This window comes from Phacochoerus africanus, chromosome 1 (genome assembly GCF_016906955.1).
Source record: "Phacochoerus africanus isolate WHEZ1 chromosome 1, ROS_Pafr_v1, whole genome shotgun sequence".
NCBI classification, from domain to species: domain Eukaryota; kingdom Metazoa; phylum Chordata; class Mammalia; order Artiodactyla; family Suidae; genus Phacochoerus; species Phacochoerus africanus.
This window is the reverse complement of record NC_062544.1, coordinates 221,575,201-221,596,905: the sequence shown is the minus strand read 5'-3', so window position 1 is coordinate 221,596,905 and position 21,705 is coordinate 221,575,201. Positions and strand designations below refer to the sequence as shown.

The 21,705-nt window shown below is 44.4% G+C and overlaps 1 protein-coding gene across 3 annotated transcripts in view; it reads right to left on the bottom strand.

Annotated features, from left to right (window-relative positions):
• Positions 1–417: 417 nt before the first annotated feature.
• B4GALT4 (beta-1,4-galactosyltransferase 4) overlaps positions 418–21,705 on the bottom strand; it is a 34,801-nt gene continuing 13,513 nt past the window's right edge. For 2 of the 3 annotated variants that reach the window (XM_047791667.1, XM_047791677.1), the window contains exons 3-7: positions 18,297–18,529; positions 14,461–14,648; positions 8,140–8,262; positions 5,931–6,035; positions 418–1,331 (exon numbers count right to left, since the gene is read on the bottom strand). In XM_047791667.1, coding sequence (XP_047647623.1) covers positions 1,199–1,331; positions 5,931–6,035; positions 8,140–8,262; positions 14,461–14,648; positions 18,297–18,529 — 782 coding nt within the window. In that variant the 3' untranslated portion in view covers positions 418–1,198. Of the gene's footprint in view, positions 1,332–5,930; positions 6,036–8,139; positions 8,263–14,460; positions 14,649–18,296; positions 18,530–21,705 lie in introns of those variants that run through there. The other variant, XM_047791686.1, reaches the window with a different exon arrangement.

Sequence of the window (21,705 nt, the reverse complement as noted above, 5' to 3'; positions counted from 1 at the left end):
CTCCCATGTCCTGGCCCCTCTCCCAGGAAGCTCAGGAGTAACTGTGGCTTCTCTCCCAAATCAATGCTTTGGCCCCACCTTCCTTCCAAATGAAAGACCTCCCCAGCCCTGGGCCCCACCCCTTCCTTGCCTCTCACCAACCAGCTGTGCCCTTTACTGGCCATGAGCAAGCATAGGAGGATGCAGACAACGAAAACACGAAGTGAGATGCAGAGGCGCCTGCTGTAGGCCTGAAGCCGGCTCACAAGGTGGCTGTGAAGAGAACAGAATGGAGCAACAGAAGGATGAGGACAGAGGGGAGGGACGAAGAAGGCTTGGTCTCACCTGTTCTGTTCTTAAGCAGCAGGCTTGTGGATACTGACATGAATACATCTGGAGGCTTCAAACAATAGGAAAAAACAAGACTGAAAAACCAAAGCTTTTTCATATTTTACTACAGAGGTACTTTGTAGGTATTATTGTTAATATGTAATTTGTAAACAACTATTTCATATCCTACACATACAAAATCATTTTACAAAAATGCTCTAAAAATGAGTAGGTAACGTGTTCTCTGCTAGGTTGTTACCAGAAGGCTCATCTGGGCAGGTGACACCGCTGCAGAGTGACAGCCACAGCAGCAGCACAGCCGAAGCAGCAGCACCACCACAGCAGCTCTCCATCTGACACAGTCCTTCTGCCCCCTCTTCAGTGCTAAGTTCACTGCATCTTGATTCTTCACCTTTTGTCCCCTCTTCCTTGGCTGCCTTCTCACCGGGGACCCACCTCTTCACAGATGGCCATACAGGATAAATAAGTAAGAGAAACACATCTTCATCTCTGTCTCCCTTGGATGAGAATAATTCTGGTTCTCCAGGACATTTAGCAATCTTACCTCCCATGGCCTTTTTAATATATCAGAAAATATGTATGTAGCCTTCATGAGATCTTTTGCGTAGTCCTTTGACACCTAGTCCTTCAAGTATCTACATTACAATATTTAACCTTCATGATCAAAACAACTAAGAAAGCTGTCTTGTTACAATTGTTTTACACTCCACATCACCAGGAGCTCTGCTAAGAAAACACCGAAAAAGGAGAATTCAGCTCAATGATTGGCTGCAACAAGTTCTTAATGTGTGCTACCAGGGGAATCTCTAGGTCAAAATTATTGCAATCAAATATTCAGTTCCTCCAAATGTCACCAAAAGATCCAGAGTCATGGACTAGACAAGAAATCCACTGTGATATTGACATATAAAGGATTGTAATCCACAGAGAGTAATTTATAATCGCAACTGGTCAATCCATCTGTTCTCCAGACACGTGACACCTGATGTAAGAGCTTCATCCTAAAGATAAAGAGAACAATCGTGAATGATAAGAATTTGACATCCATTTCCACCACTTTTTGCCTCACCACAAAGTTTAGCAAAAGCATCTTTGTTAATTATTGCACTTGCTAGGTTTCCTATGGCATGAGAAGTTTATTTTCCCCATCTAAGGTAACAGACACCAATGACATCCATGTGTTCACATATCAGACCCCACATAAGACCTTGAGGACCAATGATGAGAAAACTCCTACACACAGGGGGCCCCCAGTCTATAGGACAGAGGGATGTAGATGATACATGTCATCCACTGCTGATGGGTCCTTGGATAAGCTTCCAGGGATCTATGAATCCTCCAATGTTGCTGGGAGAACTTTGTGTCTGCAGGCAAGGAGAGATAGAGCTTTCATAAGAGTCCAAAGAAAATTAGACTGTATACAGAAGGGGCTGAATGAAGCGGCACCTGACTTCATGAGGGACAGGGGAGGGGTCGTAAAGAAGATAAATGAGGAGTTCCCGTAGTGGCACAGTGGTTAACGAATCCGACTAGGAACCATGAGGTTGCGGGTTCGATCCCTGGCCTTGCTCAGTGGGTTAAGGATCCGGCATTGCCTTGAGCTGTGGTGTAGGTCGCAGACGTGGCTTGGATCCTGCGTTGCTGTGGCTGTGGTGTAGGCTGGCAGCTAAGCTCGGATTAGACCCGTAGCCTGGGAACCTCCATATGCCGTGAGAGCAGCCCAAGAAATGGCAAAAAATACAGAAAAAAAAAAAGACGACGATAAATGCAACTGAAGCTTAAAAGAGAAGAAATTCACAGCAGAAGTGGTGAGGGAAAGGACACCCAGGAAAAGAGACCATCCTGTGCGGGACACAGAGACATGCCAAGGAGTAGAACGAGTTTGAAGAAGAGGAAGCAATTGTGTGGCCAGAGCCTGGGGATGTAGGGCAAGAGCAAGTGGTAAACTGAATTGGTCTCTAAGATCTGAGCAGTGAAAGGCATGCATTTCAGTTACAATAACAACGTGGATGGAGACCAGAAACACAAAGCTGAGCTCAATAAAGTCAGAGGACAATAATACGGCATGATCTCACATAACATTCAAAAACGTGCAAAACTACTCAACAATCTTTTGTGGAGGAATATAAACACACGGGAAGATAAGATAACCAAGAAACAGCAGAAATAATTATAATTAGCATTAAAATGCAGCAAAGTGTTACCTTTGGGGTAGGGGGAAGATACAGGATCAGGAAGGGCCACACAGATCATGGGCATAAATTGGCTAGGGAATACCACCAGGGTTCAGGGGATCAAGAATCTTCAGATTCTTCATTCAGTTTTAAAGTATTCTTTTGTATCTATTTATTATTTTCTTTAAAGAAAAAATTGCACACCTATGGACAAAGACTTAAAAGATACATGGAAAATAGAAATAGCTGCCTTATTAAAGTGGTAGATTCTAACAAAATGGCTAAGAGTATTTAGCATTGTTTTAAAATGCAGACTCTAACAAAAAGGCTAAAAGTCCTTTAATACTGTTTCAAACTTTAGAGAAAAAAACAGAACAAAGAAATGCAGATATCTTTTTTTTTTTCAGTCATAGCCCCCAAAGGAATTGCTTTAATTGTCAGGATTCCTTGGTGAAAGGATTATTTCTTGGGGCAGGAGAAGCACAAGCTGAGCCCTAGAATACCTCATCGCACCAGAGCACAGGGGGAAAAAAGCTCTCAAAACTATGAAGTCACGGGATTCAGGAGCCAGCTGGAAGAAGAACCCACTTTCCAAAAACAATGTGGGCATCAAAAACAATATTAACTACATCCAGAAGGATGTCAGAAATACCAACTCATCATTTTGAAATGATAAATCAATGATGAGTCTTTCCCTTTATCCTGCCTTTTCTATAAGAACTGTACCCCAAGATACTCAAAAAGATGAAGAAGGCACATCATTCTTTGTAGAAAAATCTATCTAGTAAATGCAGAAGGAGTGAGAGAATATCAGAATTTCGCAATCCCTAAACGAATAATCAACATGGGCAATGATCAACAATGGCTGCTAAAATCAAAGGGTGACAGACTGATGGGGACCCTCACAATGCCTGGACAAGGCTGACAAGAGATCCATCCTGATGTCAGCCATCATGTCCTCTTGCTGGGATACAAAAGGAGATAATTGGCACTATCAGGGAAGTGTTCTTGCCCCAACGTAGTGCTGGAATCTGTTTAAGCCTCCAGATAGAAGGCCAGTCTATAAGGAAATGCACAGGTCAGAGGCACAAATTATGTTATAGCACAGGGGTACAATCATGAAACCCACAATGTAGAAAATCCCATCAGACAAATGACCTGGTTTGTTCAACAAATCAATTAAAAGGGAGAAAAAGGAAGGAGGGGGAACCTATAGAATGAAAGAGATTTCATCGAGATTATCCAAAAGCAATGTGTAGATCTTGTCTATCTTATCTGAATAAACTGTCAAAAAAAAATTTGGAGAGTTCCCATCGTAACTCAGCAGTTAACGAATCCGACTAGGAACCGTGAGGTTGCAGGTTCGATCCCTGGCCTTGCTCAGTGGGTTAAGGATCTGGCATTGCAGTAAGCTGTGGTGTAGGTTGCAGACACGACTCGGATCCCGCGTTGCTGTGGCCCTGGTGTAGGCTGGTGGCTACAGCTCCTATTCGACCCCTAGCCTGGGAACCTCCATATGCTGCAGAAGCGGCCCTAGAAATGGCAAAAAGACAAAAAAAATTAAAAAAAAAAAAATGGGGCAGGAGGAGTTCCTGCTGTGGTATATTAGGTTACAAACCCAACTACAGTGGCTTGGGTTGCTGTGGAGGCATGGATTCAATCCCCGGCCCAGTGCAGAGGCTTAAAGGATCTGGCATTGCTGCAGCTGTGATTCAGATTCAATCCTGGCCTGGGAGTTTCCATATGCCATGGGTGCAACCATAAGAAAAAAAATTAAAGCATTTATGAGAAAATCAGGGAAATATGAAAACTAACTAGACTTTTTTTTTTGCTTTTTAGGGCAGCACCCATGGCATATGGAGTTCCCAGGCTAGGGGTCCAATTGGAGCTGTAGCCGCTGGCCTACATCACAGCCACAGCAAAGTAGGATCCCAGCTGCGTCTGCGACCTCCACCACAGCTCACAGCAACACGAGATCCTTAACCCACTGAGCAAGGCCAGAGATCAAACCTGCAACCTCATGGTTCCTATTTGGATTCATTTTTGCTGCGCCACGACAGGAACTCCCGGAAACTAACTGGACATTTGATGACAATAAAGAAGTACTGTTAATTTTATTTTAGGAATGATAATGATATTGCAGTTCTATTTTTTTTTATTTTATTGTGCTATAGTTGATTTACAATGTTGTATTATTAGCTTCAAGTTTATAGCAAAGTGAATCAGTTATACATATAATCTATTCTTTTTCCCATATAGGTTATTACAGAACATTAAGTAGACCTCCCTGTGCTATACAGTAGGTTCTTGTTAGTTATCTATTTTCTATGTAGCAGTGTATATTTGTTAATCCCATCCTACCAATTTATCACTCATCGCCCCCTCCAGTTTTCCCTTTGGTAACTCTTAAGTTTGATTTACAATAGCTGAGACACTGGAAACAACCTAAATATTCACCAACAGAGAAATGGATAAAGATGTGGTACACAATATACAATTGATTATTACTGAGTCATAAAAAAGAACAAAATGATGCCATCTGCAGCAACATAAATGGATCTAGAGATTACCATACTAAGTGAAGTAAGTCAGATAAATATCATATGATATCATTTATATGTGGAATCTAATAAAAAATGATGTAGTTCTATTTTTGACTTCTTTTATTTTAAGGATACATACTGAAGTATTTACACATGAAATGCTATGATATCTGATTTGCTTCTAAAGGATCCAGTGTGGGAGGAAAAAAAAAGTGGGAGAAAGAAGAGAGGACATGAAGTGATAACTGTTGAAGCTGAGTATGGGGTACATGTACCTGAAAATTCAACAGACCTTCCCTCTACTTTGGGGTCTGTTTGAAAATTACCTTAAGGAGTTCCCATGTGGCACAGTGGGTTAAGAATTCAACTGCAGTGGCTTGGGTCACTGCAGAGGCGCAGGTTCAATCCCCAGCCCAGTGCAGGGGGTTAAAGGATCTGGGTTGCTGTGGCTTGGATTCAATCCCCTGACCCAGGAACTTCCATACATTGTGGGTGTGGCCATTAAAAAAAAAAAATTAGGAGTTCCCTCCCATCGTGGCTCAGTAATTAAGGAACCCGACTAGTATCCATGAGGACATGGGTCGGATCCCTGGCCTCGATCAGTAGGTTAAGGATCCAGCGTTGCTGTGAGCTGTGGTGTAAGTCACAGACAAGGCTCGGATCTGGTGTTGCTGTGGCTGTGGTGTAGACCAGCAGCTATAGCTTTGATTCGACCCCTAGCCTAGGAACATCCATGTGCCTTGGATGAGGCTCTAAAAAGACAAAAAAAAAAAAAAAAAGGTTAGAACAAAATGAACTGACTTAACTGATCAAATCTGTCATAGTACTACTGACAGAAGAGACTACACAGATAGCCAGCCAGGCACACGTATCTAGGACTTACCGTTCTATATTCACCTCGTTGCCTTGGTCTCTCTTGTGAAAGATCATAGTATATTTACCCACTTCAGGTAGTGGCCGGATTATTTTCATTCTATGAAGCTCAACCCTGGAAAAATAAGAGAGGATTCTCAAAAAAAAAAAAAAATCTAGGAGTTCCCATCAAGGCTCATCAGTTAACAAACCTGACTAGTATCCATGAGGACGTGGGTTCAATCCCTGGCTTTGCTCAGTGGGTTAAGGATCTGATGTTGCCAGGAGCTGTGGTGTAGGTGGAAGACACAGCTCGCATCTGATTCGACCCCTAGCCTGGGAAGCTCCATATGCCATGGGCACGGCCCTGAAAAGGCAAAACAAAACAAAACTATCCTATATATCTACCACTAGGCACTTAAAAAAGAATCTTTGCAAAAATTTACAAACATCTGCACATACTCACATATCTTGATTATTATACTCAAGTATCTTGATTATTTTATGTTTAAAAAAAAAAAAAACAGTTTTCTTATGTTGGACCCCAGGCAATAAGTCTAAAAGAATCACATTTAACATTTACTACTGCGATACAAGGAAGATGTGTCAATTTACAGTTTGTCATTTTCCAAAAACAACTGAGAAAACACATCTTAAAAAAGAAAAATCAAGCCTCTTAGGATTCCTAATTTACTTAGCGTTTCCTTCTATTAACAAGGAAAGTAGTGATCATTTAAGGCCACAAACCTAGGTTCAAATCTAGACTTCGTTACTGACAATCTTGGTAAGTCGGTTTATTATTCCAGGTCTGAGTTTCTCCACCATAAAATGACAATGGTGTTCTGGGGTGGATCCAACAGACTCAAATAAGATCACCACATGAAACGTTCTGTGCAAACTGAAATGTACTATATAAATGCAAAGAGGGTGGTGCCTGTTATATAGGTGAGTAAATAAGTAAAGACCTCCCAACCAGCTTTTATGCTCAAATGCGTTGGTTTATCCATAGCATTAGTCAAAAACCACTCTGGAGGCCATGATATTATCATCAAATGAAAGCAAAACTTGGGACTCCCCTTTGCCTTGAAGCCAAGAGCAAGAGGAATGAAGAGAGTGAAGATCTATCATCAGTGCAAAATTCTAACCATCCCACTTGGGCAGTAAAATAGAACTGGGGAAGATGACGGATACTGTGGATTCCCTAGTCCTTGCAACTCCTGCCCTAAAATCTAGCAGGCGCCCTTCATCTACTTCATAAGCCTCGGCCACACAGGCTGGGCTGGGCTGGGCTGCACTTCTGCCCATCATTATGGCCATTCCCATGTACCTTTGGTCAGGGAACTCCACTCCCTCCTGCCAGAAACATTCCAGAGACTTTCAGCCTACACATAGAAACAAGATTGGCATGGAGCCCTGGCATCTTTAGGCTGAAGCAATGGAAAATTTCTGGCAGTTGCATATCTATGAATGTACAACCCCAGCTGAGAAATTTCCTTTCTAAGAGGCAATAAAGTGAGTCTCCTAATAGAAAGACGTTATTCAAGCCAAAGATATTGGGTCCAGGGTCATGAATAATTATGTGTTTCTAGAACTATCTGGCCACAAAACCCAAGTTCAGGGAAGGGGGCTGAGAGAGGAGACCAGGGATATTCCCTTTGAATCCTCCAGAGCAGAAAGAATCTAAGAGAATCCAAGGGTCGTGCTAGCAGCTCAGAGTCAGGCCTGGGAATCAGGCCACCAGCTGCTCCCACAGCGTGCGGGGCTGGCTTGTGTGTGAGGGCATCTTGGTCTGCCTCGGGGCATGCAACCCTTCACAGGCTGCTGGCACTGCTTGCTCTGCATATAGGGAACCGCCAGGGTCACCTGGGGTCTGAGAGAAAGCATCAGTTCATAACTGGTCCTCTGCCACTTCCCTCAGGTTGTAGCTTTGCAGACATTCTGCAGTCTGGACTTTTCATTCCCTGGTGAGACCCTGTCTCAGTAATACCTACTGACAAGTCCACAGAGACCTCCATCAATGCTCTGGACCCCAAATACCCAGAGCCAGGACTAGATCACCTTCCATCATGTTTAAACTGCCAGTGGCAAAGAGCAATTTGGGCTGCCCTGCCCTCCCCCGACCCCTGCCACCCTTGAAACCCAAGTCTGAGCCTTATGACCTGCCAGACTGGCACCTACAAGAACCATACACAACCACTGCTAGCAGAGCCCCATGAAGGGGACCTGTCTCCGTTGTTCACCTGAGTCTGAGGTCATCGTCTTCGCCTCCCCATCCCCAGTAGTTGTTAGAGAATCCATTCACCTTGAAAAATTGCTCTCGGCTTAGGGCAGTAACACCCCCAAAATATCCACTGTACCGTAACCTGGAGCAAAAGAGGAAAGAGAAAAGGTAAGACCATTAGCACAAAGACCTTTTGTTCTCCACAGAGGCCTCACAAGTCTCAGATTGCAGGGCAGGCATTCTAGGACACTGTGAAGACCAAGCACTTTCACCCACTCACTCCTGCTTAATGTCCACCTTCCCACGTTCCTGCCCTGCCCTGCCCTGACTGGCCTTCTGTCCTGTCTACACAAGGGCTCACAAAGGCACACTAAGCAAGGTGCCATCCACCTGTTACCATTACTCTTTGTGTGCAGAGGTCTACAGAGGTACCTGTAACTGTGCTCTAAAACATCAGATCTGCATGACAGGTTTCATCTCATGTACTAATCCAATGAACAGCAATGGCTGTCAAGCACACTAGGTTAGGTGGGATTCTGAGGCTGCAGCCAGGTTCAGCATGAATGAGTGTCATAATGAATATATTGTCTTTTTTTTTTTTTGGCCACGCTCTTGGCATGCAGAAATTAGGGCCAGGGATCAAACCCACACCATAGCTGTGGCCTAAGCCTTAGCAGTGACAATGCCAGATCCTTAACCTGATATGCCACCAAGGGAACTCTATTATCTTTTTACTTTCACTTTTTTTAAGGAGTGGGGTGGAGAGCAGGAGACAGCTCCCGCACATACTTTGAATGTAATTCTCCACTTTCATGCATGCAAATCTCCATTTCAGTCTGTTTTCTGGACAACCCAACATATCTCAATAACCCTGAGGTTTCTGGCTTGGGCATCGAGGTAGATGACACTGCCTTTCACAAAAACAGAGTATATAAATAATAATTACATTTTTAGGATGACAACAATAAATTGCTGTTTGGCTAAGCTGAATTTGAGATACCCCTGGAACTTCTGCCAGTGGGAAAAAGGATACAGGGTCCAAGTTCAATACAGAGGCATGGCTACAAGGATAGCTTTGGAAATAACTGTCAAGAGGTGGTACCTGAAGGCACGAGAGTAGGAGAAACTGCTCAAAAACAATGCAGTGGAGTTCCCGTTGTGGCGCAGTGGTTAACGAATCCGACTAGGAACCATGAGGTTGCGGGTTCGGTCCCTGCCCTTGCTCAGTGGGTTAACGATCCGGCGTTGCTGTGAGCTGTGGTGTAGGTTGCAGACGCGGCTCGGATCCCGCGTTGCTGTGGCTCTGGCGTAGGCCGGCAGCTACAGCTCCGATTAGACCCCTAGCCTGGGAACCTCCATATGCTGCGGGAGCGGCCCATGAAATAGCAACAGCAACAACAACAACTACAACAACAAAAGACAAAAATAAATAAATAAATAAATAAACAATGCAGTGAGTGAAAAGCGAAGTGTACAAAGAGTGGAGCCGTGGGAACACCAATAAGAAAAAGAGGAATGAGAAGAGCACCTCCCACACTGTGCTGATGGACAAATTAGCAAATTGGAGCAACAGAACCCTGAATGGAACACTAACAATTCAGAAATGCAAATGAAGCCTACTCAATAACTTAGTAGCGAACAAAAGGATGTGAATATACGGAGGATTTCTAATTTTAATTAACTTCGGTTCAATGTATTCCAGGGCCAATTAAATATTTCTGCTTTTCCAGATAAGAAAAACCAAAAGATCAATAAACATGTAGACAATTGCCATCTAACAGGTGGGGTCCCCAAAGCTAATTTGCAGCTCAGCTGTTTGTTCCTATGTTCCAAGTACAGATGGGGTGGCCCCAGTTTAACCCGTAATGGAACTAGGTTTACTTATATATCCCCAACCCAAAACTCTGGAAAATAACCTGAAACAAACAACTGGAACAAAGTGCTCAGAAGGCAGCTACTATTGAGTCATCTACTGCAGTGATGTGATGCCTTGGTTACTGGATTGCTTGGCCGGGTAGGGATTCCTAAACTACATAAAGAGCAGTAGCTTCCTCAGGACACCGAGTAGAACCACTGTCCAGGCATGACCTGCCAAGCACCAACAAGGGGTCACCAGGAGGGAACCAGCACTGATGCTCTGGTAGTGTTCTATTAAGTAACAATCACTGTGTGCGAAATAGCTGGCTCAACGCTATGTCAGTTGGCCCCGTCCTCATACAGTTTATGGTCTAACAAGAGAGGTGAACATTATCAGGGTTCTGAGGAAGGAGATGCTGCACATCAGCTTGGGTGGGCCTTGGAGGATCCAGACAGGTAGAAAAACGGGGGTCTCCTGGTGATCAGAACTCCATGAAGAAAAGTAGAGAGGAGATGGAGTTCCCTATTGGCCTAGCGGTTAAGGATTCAGTGTTGTCACTGCTGTTGCTCGGGCTCTTTTCATCCCTGGCCCTGGAACTTCCATATGCTACAAGTGTGGCCAAAAAAAAAAAAAGTAGAAAGTGGAAAAGTGCAGGCTATCTAAGAAGTTTCTGGAGACCAGTCTAGCTACAGTGGGAGGTGTCAGAGGAAACCAGTTGGAAAGAAATGGTAAAGAACTCTCAGCTTCTCAGTTGCCTCTAGGATGGCAAATGTCTACATGTCTGTTGATCTTTGCTTCTAATTTTTCTTATCTAGAAAAGCATAAATATTTGATTGGTCCTGAAACCATTTTCCTTATCTTTAAAGGGCTGTAAGGCCCAAGGGTGGAGGAAACGTAGTCATAAAATAACAGTAGAGTCCTTGTAGAAAGCAGGCAGGTACCAGAGGAATTCTCAACAGTAAAATCTGCCACAGGCTGGTACAGATCTTTATCACTGACCCATAGTCAGTGGGATAAATAACATTTATTTCTCTTCCTCTGAGTCTGAGACCACTGGGGCAAGGTGCTTTAACTTCTTCCGTGTGTGTGTGTGTGTGTGTGTGTGTGTGTGTGTGTGTGTGTGTGAGAAAACCTTTCTTGCACTTCTCTTCATACTCATGGGGCAGTTGTGACAATGAGAAGTGTGCTGATTTAAGCTCTGTGGCACAGGGACACACAGTTACCAACAGGGCAGACACTTTGCTGCCTGCAACTGTACCTGCCTGCAGCTAAAGGGATTTTGCTCAAAGGAGGAAAGGAAAGAAGTAAAGGAAGTAAAGACACCCCCTACATTAGCCATGAAAACTTCCCCCAGGCCACAGAAGATGAGGAGGCAGTTTACATGCTACATATAATAAAGTAGAAAAATATAAATGATTAACCAGGACCAGAGGAAAACGTCAATGAGACAGATGATTAGAATGGGAAACAGAACTCTGATATGCAGTTCTCCCGTGGTGCATTGGATTAAGGATCTGGCATTGTCACTACAGTGGCTTGGGTCATTGCTGTGGCATGAGTTTGATCCCTGGCCCAGGAATTTCCATATGCCATGAGCATGGCCAAAAACAAAAGCAGAAAAGAACTCTGATATGCAAATAAGATTCTTTTCCGCTTCTAAAAGGTCATGGATTTGGCTTCCAGCTTCCTGCATCCTGAACAAAAGAGGAGACACATTCAATCACCTGGTTCATATTAAGAAAACTTCAAGTTACTCAAGGAAGACAAATGCTTCCTGATACCCAATTATAAAAGAAACACATGGCCAGTTATAATAGCAAGTTTAAACAGCAAAATTCATACAGGGGCTGTTTTTAGAGTGAGTAGCATCTGATAAAACCCATAATCCTCACACCAAAGTTTTACTCAAAATTGGTTCCCAGCAGAAATGCCCAAGAACTCATTTTCTTGCGGTCCAGCTTAATGTAAAAATAAAATCTGGAATCCCAACAAAAAGCCTGTCCTTAAAACAACCCTGTGTATGATTTCCCATTGTGGCTCAGAAGTAACGAACCTGACTAGTATCCATGAGGACGTGGGTTCGATCCCTGGCCTCACTCAGTGGCGCAAGTTGCAGATGCAGCTCGGATCTGGTGTTGCTGTGGCATAGGCTGGCAGCTGTGGCTCTGATTCAACCCCTAGCCTGGTAACTTCCATATGCCACAGGTGCAGCCCTAAAAAGATGAAAAAGAAAAAACAAAACAACCCTGTGCATCAACACTCCAAAAACAAACAAAAAACCAATACTGTGCAATGGTAATTTCTTACCACAGATGTTTGGAAAGACTGGGCAGTGGGAAGTTATCCTCCATGTCAAGGGTCTGAAGCACAGGTATTCTGAGTTGTAGAAACATCTCAGAACCAATAAGTAAGCAGATGGTTGACATGCTTCTGAAAATACCGAGGTACCTAGGCATGACATGCTGCTTTCTTCAAGGCAGACATGGCTCAGAGACCAGAAAGCAAAACCTCCAGATAATGATTCAAGATTAAGTTCCCCAAAGGAAAAAATCCTGGGGTCCTCTTCCAGACCCTTTCCCTGCCCTCTGGCCCCACTGCCTGGTAGCCTGGAGGCAGGAAAGGGCATCACCCTTAACTTCTCCTCCACTGCCTGATCCATCTCACACACTAGAGGCCAGCTAAAATGACCTTCCCCCTGCCATTCTCTGGCCGTACCCACGTGCCAGCAGCTCCCTAATTCCTTCCACAGGAACGCCACACTCCTTCCAGACTGAACAGGGCCTGCATCATCTGGCCCCTGCCTACTTTATCTCTTGCCTCTCTTCTCTCCACCACCCCAGACTTTCATTCTCCAGCACCAATGAACTTCCCGCCTTTCTCCCAAACCTGTGCCATCTCTCTCTTGCTTCCATGTCTTGGAACCCTGCTAGGAAGCTCCCACTGACTCCACAAGATGAAGGCTTAAAGGTGCAACAGCATTCAGCCTTTCCTTGGGTGTTTCTTAAAGACACACTGCACTCACCCACTGTAGCTTATTCCAGATATGTGTTTAAATCCCATACTTGACACAGATTGAGTTTAAGGTCTGTACCCGAGGCAAAAATCACCTGCAGTAAGGGTTTCTCATGGAAATTGCTTAAACATTCCAAAGTCCCAAACCCACAGTCAGAGCAACTTGGAAACAAAGACCAAGGCAGGCATCAAGAGATCCATGGTTTGCCTCTCATGCGCACTTGCGAGTCACGGGTAGAATCTCCCGTATTACTTCATAGTTTGCTGTTCTCTCTCTCCCTCTGCCTTTCTCCTCCACTCTCCCCATTATTACCAAGTGCTTATAGATGAATGTGCAAAAGTGAAGTACGAAAGTGATCCAGCTCTGTGGTAGCTGCCTGTCTCCCCACACCAGCCCGTAACAGGGAGCGCTTTAGGGAGGACACGTTCACGGGCCTTATTCAAACTGGTCTCACATCCCTGAGCACAGTAAGCACCCCAGGTGTGAGCACACATGAAGGGCAGGGCTTGGAGGAAGCCGACAGGTAAGTGTGTACACAGAGAAATGAACATACGGTTTCACCTGTGAAGAATTTTCTTGGCTATTTCCCCTCAGTTGTTCTCATATAGGAGCTGATATTAAATAAGGCTGAAAAGCAGCTATGCCTTTCCTGTGGGCAGAGGGGCGGGGAATGAAGACAGAAGTGATGGTGCTGAGCTCTTCCCACAGTGGCTTTGGGAGAAAGGAATTTTCCCTGGGTGTCCTGGCTCCCAAGCAGACTCCTCTATGGATGGGCCCCTCCCCAGCCTCCCTCTCAACTCTGGAAAGATGCCACAGTCTAGAAAGAGACTTCACAGTCTCACAAAAGAGACCTGAAAGCTGACCCGGGGGCACACTCTTATTGCCTCCTAGAGATCAAAGGCAGGGATATTCAGATAAGTTACTTGAGTTCTACCCAGTGTGGGAGCACTTACAAAAGTTCCACCAGGCAGGCACTCAGCTGAGGCTGGCAACTGTTTGCAAGGCCTGCATTATCTTCCCTCTCCTGTTTTCTCCCCTCTTTGTCTTTGTGATCCCCTGCCAAGGCTGTGGTAGGATGTTTTCCTGATAAGAAAAAAATCTAAGAGTTCCCTCTGTGGTGCGATGGGATCAGCAGCAACTTGGGAATACTGGGATGTGGGTTCAATCCCCAGCCCAGCACAGTAGGTTAAGGACCTGAAATTGCCACAGTTGAAGCTTAGGTCATGACTACAGCTCTGATCTGACCCCTGGCCTGGGAACTCCCATATGCTGCTAGGTGGCCAAAAAGGGGGAAAAAAGAAAAAAGAAAAAAATCTAATTGCTCTAATTCCTATTTTAAGTGATATATCATGGTCCATTTTTCCTCTCTGACATCTTCCTCAGACATCCTGGACACCATGTCCGCACAGCCTTGATGACAACAGGCCAGGCTTCTCGACCTAAGCAAGCCAAGAGCAGAGCCACCTTACCTGTACCCAGTGCTGTTCCTGCCAACCACCAGATGCTTGGGCTGATCCTCACACCTGTAAATGTTCCAGTCATTCTCAGGCACCAGGTCCACATCATGGAATATAAAGCAGTCCCAGTTTTCATCCTTAAGAGCTTCTAGATAGCCCACATTCAGGAGTTTGGCACGATTAAACTTTTTATTTCCAGCCTATGGGTGTGGAAATTAAAATATGAAAAGCTCCCGAGACAAGATTTCACTTCATGCCAGTCTTCAGTTCAGATGCAGGAGCTTACTAACACGCAAGACCATACACATGATATTAAGCTTGGAAGATGCAATAATAAGAACAGAGCCCCACTGTATTTTCTTTCTGATTCATACATACTTATATGCCACAACTTTGAAATGCTTTGTGTTTTTGTTGCTTTTGTTGTATCAGTTTAAAGTTTCTGTTTTGCAAGATGAAAGATTGAGATCAGTTGCACAATAACATGAATATACGGAGTTTCCTGGTGGCGCAGCAGTAACAAACACGACTAGTATACACGAAGAAGCAGGTTTGACCCCTGGCCTCACTCAGTGGGTTGAGGATCTGGTATTGCCCTGAGCTGTGGCATAGGCCAGCAGCCACAACTCCGATTCAGTCCCTAGCCTGGGAACTTCCATATGCCACAGGTGCAGCCCTAAAAAGACAAATAATAATAAAAATAATATGAATATAGTTAACACTTCTTTTTTCTTCTTCATCTTACTTTTTAGGGCTGCACCTGTAGCATATCCAAGCCATGTGGGTGACCTGCACCACAGAGCACAGCAATGCCAGATCCTTACCCTACTGAGTGAGGCCAGGGATCTAACCCATATCCTCACGGATACATACTAGTTGAGTTCTTAACCTACTGAGCCACAGTGGGAACTCCTATTTTTTTGTTTGTTTGTTTCATTTTGTTTTTGTTTTTGTTTGGCCACATTTGAAGCATGTGGAAGTTCCTGGGCCAGGGATCGAACACACACCACAGCAGTAACAATTCCAGATCCCTAACTGCTAGGCCACCAGGGAACTCCAAAAAAAACATAGTTGTTTTTTGTTTGTTTGTTTGGTCTTTTTTGCTACTTCTTTGGCCACTCCCATGGCACATGGAGGTTCCCAGGCTAGGGGTCGAATTGGAGCTGCAGCCACCAGCCTACACCAGAGCCACAGCAACACAGGATCCAGGCCACATCTGTGACCTACACTACAGCTCACAGCAATGCTGGATCCTTAACCCACTGAGCGAGTGGGTTAAGGATCCTTAACCAACCTCATGTTCCTAGTCGGATTCGTTAACCACTGAGCCACGACGGGAACTCCCCAAAAAAACCCAGTTTTAAAATACAAATAAAAATTACTTCAAAAAAAATTTATACACTTATTTATTCCACGTAAAACTACAAAACCTTCCTTAAATACTAGTCGCCCCAATTAGTATCTTCATTGTTCAATTCTCAGCTAATCCCAAACTTACCCTAGGTAACAAATTTACACTAAGCTTCCAAAAAGCAGTTTTCCAGAAAGAATCAAGAAATCTTAACCTAGGGAGTTTCCATCGTGGCTCAGCAGTAAGGAACCAATTAGGATCCTTGAGGATGCAGATTTGAACCCTGGCCTCACTCAGTGGGTTAAGGATCCAGTGTTGCCATGAGCTTCCGTATAGGTCACAGACACAGCTCGGATCCTGCGTTGCTGTGGCTGTGGTGTAGGCTGGCAGCTGTAGCTCTGATTTGACCCCTAACCTGGGAATTTCCGTATGCTGCAGGTATGGCCCAAAAAAGACCAGGAAGGAAAGAAAAAGAAAGGAAAGGAGAGGAGAGGAGAGGAGAGGAGAGGAGAGGGGAGGGGAGGGGAGGGGAGGGGAGGGGAGGGGAGGGGAGGGGAGGGAGGGAGGAAGGAAGGAAGGAAGGAAGGAAGGAAGGAAGAAAGAAAGAGGAAGGAAGGAAGGAAGGAAGGAAAGAATCTTAACCTATAAACAGTGAAGTTTATGCTGATATTCCTAAGCTACTTAAAAGTCCCATGAAGGAGTTCCTGTTGTGGTACCACAAAATTGGTGGCATCTCTGCAGCCCCAGGACAGAGGTTCAATTCCTGCCTCAGCACAGTGGATTAAAGGTTACAGCGTTGCCACAATGGTTCAGATCTGATCCCTAGCCTGGGAAATCCATATGGCAAGGGGCAGCCAAAAAAGAAAAAAAGAAAAAAAAAGTCTCATGGAATTACTGTAAGAGATCCTGTTTTCACACTCAACGTCAGAGCTAATCCTAAACATGGCCTTACAGAGGAATTGTTACTGAGTAAGACAAGAACATAAACCAACCAGTAATACAATCAAAGCTATAGTATGAAAAAAAAATTTACATTAGTAGTTTTTTTCAGGGCTATTTGGATCGAATTTCTTAAGAATAAATTTCAGTTCAACAAACAGTTTACCATAACAAAAGTACAGGCAGTTCTCAAAACTGATCACAGTACTTTCCTGAAAAGAACACCACAAAGCAGATGTATTTTCCTATGCATAAAAACATTATATACTAGGAGCCGTTGTCCTAAGAACTCTGAAGGATTAATAGTGTTAAAAACAGAAATAATTATAAACCAATATAACAGTGAAATTCTCTTTCAAATCCTTAAAATATGGGCATAGATGTACTATATATATACACATTGGTTTTCAAGAGGCCCAGCTTATTATCAAGTATACATTGCATAACTGCATCCTCTGATCTGTCAAAAGTTTTCCTAGGGAGTTCCCATCATGGCTCAGTGGTTAACGAATTTGACTAGGAACCATGAGGTTGAAGGTTCGATCCCTGGCCTCACTCAGTGGGTTGCTGTGAGCTGTGCTGTGGGTCGCAGACGCAGCTCTGATCTGGGCAGCTCTGATCCGGCGTTGCTGTGGCTGTGGTGTAGGCCAATGGCTACAGTTCTGATTAGACCTCTAGCCTGGGAACCTCCATATGCCTCGGGTATGGCCCTAAAAGGCAAAAGACAAAAACAAAAACATTTTCCTAAAACAAATACTACCAGCTACAACCAATATTAGGCACACAATTAATGATTTTTGCTTGCTTTCTAAGCATTTGTAAGGACATTAGAGGGAATTATTTGAATGGCCCAGGTGACTTTTGAAAAGCTCACCACAGATGTTTAAGTTGATGCCTTATTTTTCTTCCAATAAATGTTAATACCAAATAGAGCATCTTAAATCCCCCAGTTGACTTAGAGCTAAACTCTCAAAGGCAGCCAAAACTTATACTTACTGTGTTTCTACTAAATCATGCTTCTAGAAGCCAAATAAGTGAATCAAAAAAGTGAAAACTAAACAATGCTTTATATAATAGAGTGGCAAAGTTAAAGACAGAAAGGTGGAGACAAGTCATCGATTTCTATGGTGATCAGCACACAGTATTCTGCCGCCTCCTCAGTCTAGATCCACGTGGAATATCCAGGCTCCATAATAAAACACAGTTTCAGCATCTCACCATGTAGTGTATAGCAAATGCAGAAGGAAATGTAAGGTGAATCCCAGGGGACTATCTTCGGGCAGTCATTGGCTAACATGGAAGGGCTCACACACAAAAAAAACAGGCTTCCTCCAGAGGTTCATTTAAAGAGCCAGTAAAATTTCCCACCACTTGATCCCATTATTCCACATACTAGAACAAGAACTTCCTTTACTCCTGTCAAGGACAAATGAGGTAGGAGACCTCTCCCTTGATGACAGTGTGATGCCTTTATACCCAAGACAGACCAGCAGCCAAGTCCTCAGAGAGAGGAGGGTCTGGAAAGCAGAGTCTGGTCTGTGCCCCACCCCCCACTCACCTGGTGGATGATGTAGATGCCATAGTCCAGCTGCTGCCTCTGCAGGAAGGGGTGAAGGTGTTCCAGCAGGTACAGCAGGTGCTTCTCTCTGTGCCGGTGAGGAATCAGGATGGCCACCCGCTGCACAGCCCTGCATTCCTCCGGGTGGTACCGGCCTCTGTGCACTTTGGGGTTTTCTGCCCGTACTTCTTCCAGAGTGAGATCTGGTTTGAAAACAAGCTTGTTCTGGCCTTCTACAACAAAAACAGGACATGGGCGTCAACAGGAGCTCGGTCGCCAGGCGCTGATAGGCTCACATGAGCTAGTACCTGTGAGGCACTTTGAATGCTGCCTGGCACACAGTGAGCGCTGTGTGAGTGTTCGCTTTTATTATTATTGGTCATGAACTATAACCACACAATGATATGACTCAGGTTACTGGCTGCAAAAGCAAGCAGAGGACATAGCTGAGAATTCCCCTGTGGCCAGGTAACCAGCCTGGCTCTATGATTCATCCATATGTAGGAGACACACTCTGTCCGGATGACCCCAGTAGAGAGAGCAGGGGTCAGGGGTTAGACTGATAAACTTCAAATTTGCTCTTCCCTCTTTTCCTTCTCAAAATTCCAAACAGGGGTGGGGAGAAAGACTCACCCATGGAAAAATAAGTTAAATAAACCCAACTTTTTTGTTGCCATTAAAAAAAAAAAAATTCCAAAGGAGGGTGAAGTCTCTTAAAAATCAGGAGCATTCCATGGATGAGCATTCCAAGCTCATGGACAAAGCCCTTTTCCCTAAGGTTCCTGCCTAAGCTCCTGAGAGCAATTCTAACTCCCGGAAGGTGAAACAGCAAAAGGAAATCAAAACCAGCCTCACTCCGTAACTCAACAGTAACAGGTATGTGCAATACCGCAAGAATTCTCCATTGTTCCAGAAGAAATGCCTAGTGGGGTTTTGCTCAGTGAGTCTGGACACAGCCTGACTGGATGAAACCCAAGGACCATCCATGGTAACCAACTTCACGCAAGCCTTTAAAGATAAGGCTGAAGCCCCTGACCCTCCCCTTGCATCTGAATCAACAGGGAACGCTGACTGGAAAGAGAGGAGGCAGAGCTGTGGTTAGGAAGACAGCCACACTTTTTCAAAAGTGGTCAAGCTGTAAAAAAATCTCAAGATGCTTGCAAGCTGCACTACCCTCAGTCGTGCACCCTTCCTATATATGTCACTGTGCCTTGCTTCATGTGACCATCTCTTCTCTGGCATGGCTGCTTAGACCAGGCTTTAATATCTGTGAAGTGGCTGCAAGACTCTCCCCAACAGCACCAAGAGCAAATAACTGCTTCTAGCCACCTCGAGAAAACAACTAACCTACAAGAAAAAAACTTTTCAGAAGGGTCTTCACATGAGACACAGAGTCAGCAGGCAATAATGCCTTAAAAACAGTGAGAAAAGGAGTTCTAACAAAAGGCAAACTCTCAGAGCTGCTGGGAGCTGATGGGGTGGCTGTTGAGATGTTTTCCTGCATCATCTGTTCATAAACCTCATCAACTGAGTTAACCTGACCACATCTCTATTCTTGGCCCCTGAAAGGGCCCCATAGAACATGTCTGATGGAAACGAAGGCCCTTGCTTACTCTCTCACTGTCATAACTTTTTACATGCCTACCCTTCTGCAGCCTGTTTTCACTGACTCTCCGCTCCCATGCTATTTTCTCAAGTTTTGTTCCTCCTTGGGTCACTAATGGTCCATCTTAATTCATCACTACTTATGTCACCCTCTTGATCCATACTCAGTATTGTGTCACTGCCCAGTGGTTTTTATGAATGTGTTTGTGGCTTTAATATGTTGAGAGGATTTTGAACAAGGCGGGTGATACCCTCAGATCTGTGTTTCAGTAACTCATTTTCCTCTCTCAACTTGTGTAACTTGTGAGCGGAACAATTTCCCTCGAACAATCAGGAATAATGTTTTTTGGCTTTTCTACTACCGAGTAAAGAAAGGATGAGCACAATACAAGTCTGTGATGCCGTCAGGAAAGGGGGTCTGCAGGTTCTGCTCAGTTAAAGAGCCCCAGGCCGCCCAACAGAGAGATAATTAAGTGTATGCAGAGAGCCACCTCCATGGGACCAAGGAAGAGCTGTGGACTTCACAGAACTGGAAAGGACCACCCTACCTTCATCCTGCCTGCACGGGGGAAAAAAGGCAAACATGTAAGCAACACACTGAACAACACAACAACTGAACAAAAGGCAAGGACACAGGGAACTTAAGATTAACTCTGGGCCCATCTCAGGAACCTTTCTGGGAGAGGTCATCTAAGCTAGATTTTTGATGACTAAATAGAAATCCACCAGGCAGACATGGATTGAGGAAGAGCATTCTGGAAAGACAGGCCCAGGATTATCTGGAGAATTATAAGCACTTTGATGTTCTGGAGAATCAGAGGTCTGATAGAACCTTTGTGGGTTACATATAACACTGCTGTAGAGTTTTTCCTTCCTAATCAAAGTACTCCCCAAAACCAGTTTATTGTTCATTTAAACTGAAAGGTGAGACATCAACGGAGAATCAAAACATACAACATATTTAAGAAGTAAACACAGAAATAAACTAAGAAAGACTACACTGAAAATGTACCATCCTTTCCCTTGACTCCCTACTTTGGGCCAAGGGGATGCCAACAGCTGTGAGAGAAGCAGAGGCTTGGATGTGCTGGTGTTTCTCTGCTGTGCTCTGCAAACACCAGGAGAACAGGCCCAGGCCAGCCTGTTGGTCCCAGGAGGAGGACCGGGGCAGAGCCATCAACCCAGATCAACCAACCCCCAGCTCATTGCACATGCCTACTGACACATGCTCCTGAGACTTCTGTGGCTGGATGATAAAATTAGGGATGTTTATATAATAAATACTATACGTCAGCAATACAGATACAGCTCACAAATATAATAGTGAGCAACAGAAGCCAGACACCAAGAATGTACAGTGTATGTTTCCAATTATCTAAAGTTCAGAAACAGGAAAAAGCTAACACTTGGTGTTAGAATCTTAAGTAAAAGCAGTGACTGAAAGAAGTATGGGAACTTCTGGAGTTCTACAAAGATTCCATGTCTTTCTTTCTTTTTTTTTTTTTTTTGCAGCTGTTCACACAGCATGCAGAAGTTCTAGGGCCAGGGAATCAAACCAGAGCCACAGCTAGGACCCAATCCGCAGCAATGACAAAGCCGGACCTTTAATCCACTGCACCACCAAGGAACTCCGTAAGATTCCATTTCTCTCTCTCTCCTTTTTTTTTTTTTTTTTTGGCTTTTTAGGGCCATACCTGTGGCACATGGAACTTCCCAGGCTAGGGGTCAAATAGGAGCTGCAGTGCCAGCCTATGCCACAGCCACATCCATGCCAGATCTGAGCCACATCTGAGACCTATAGCAT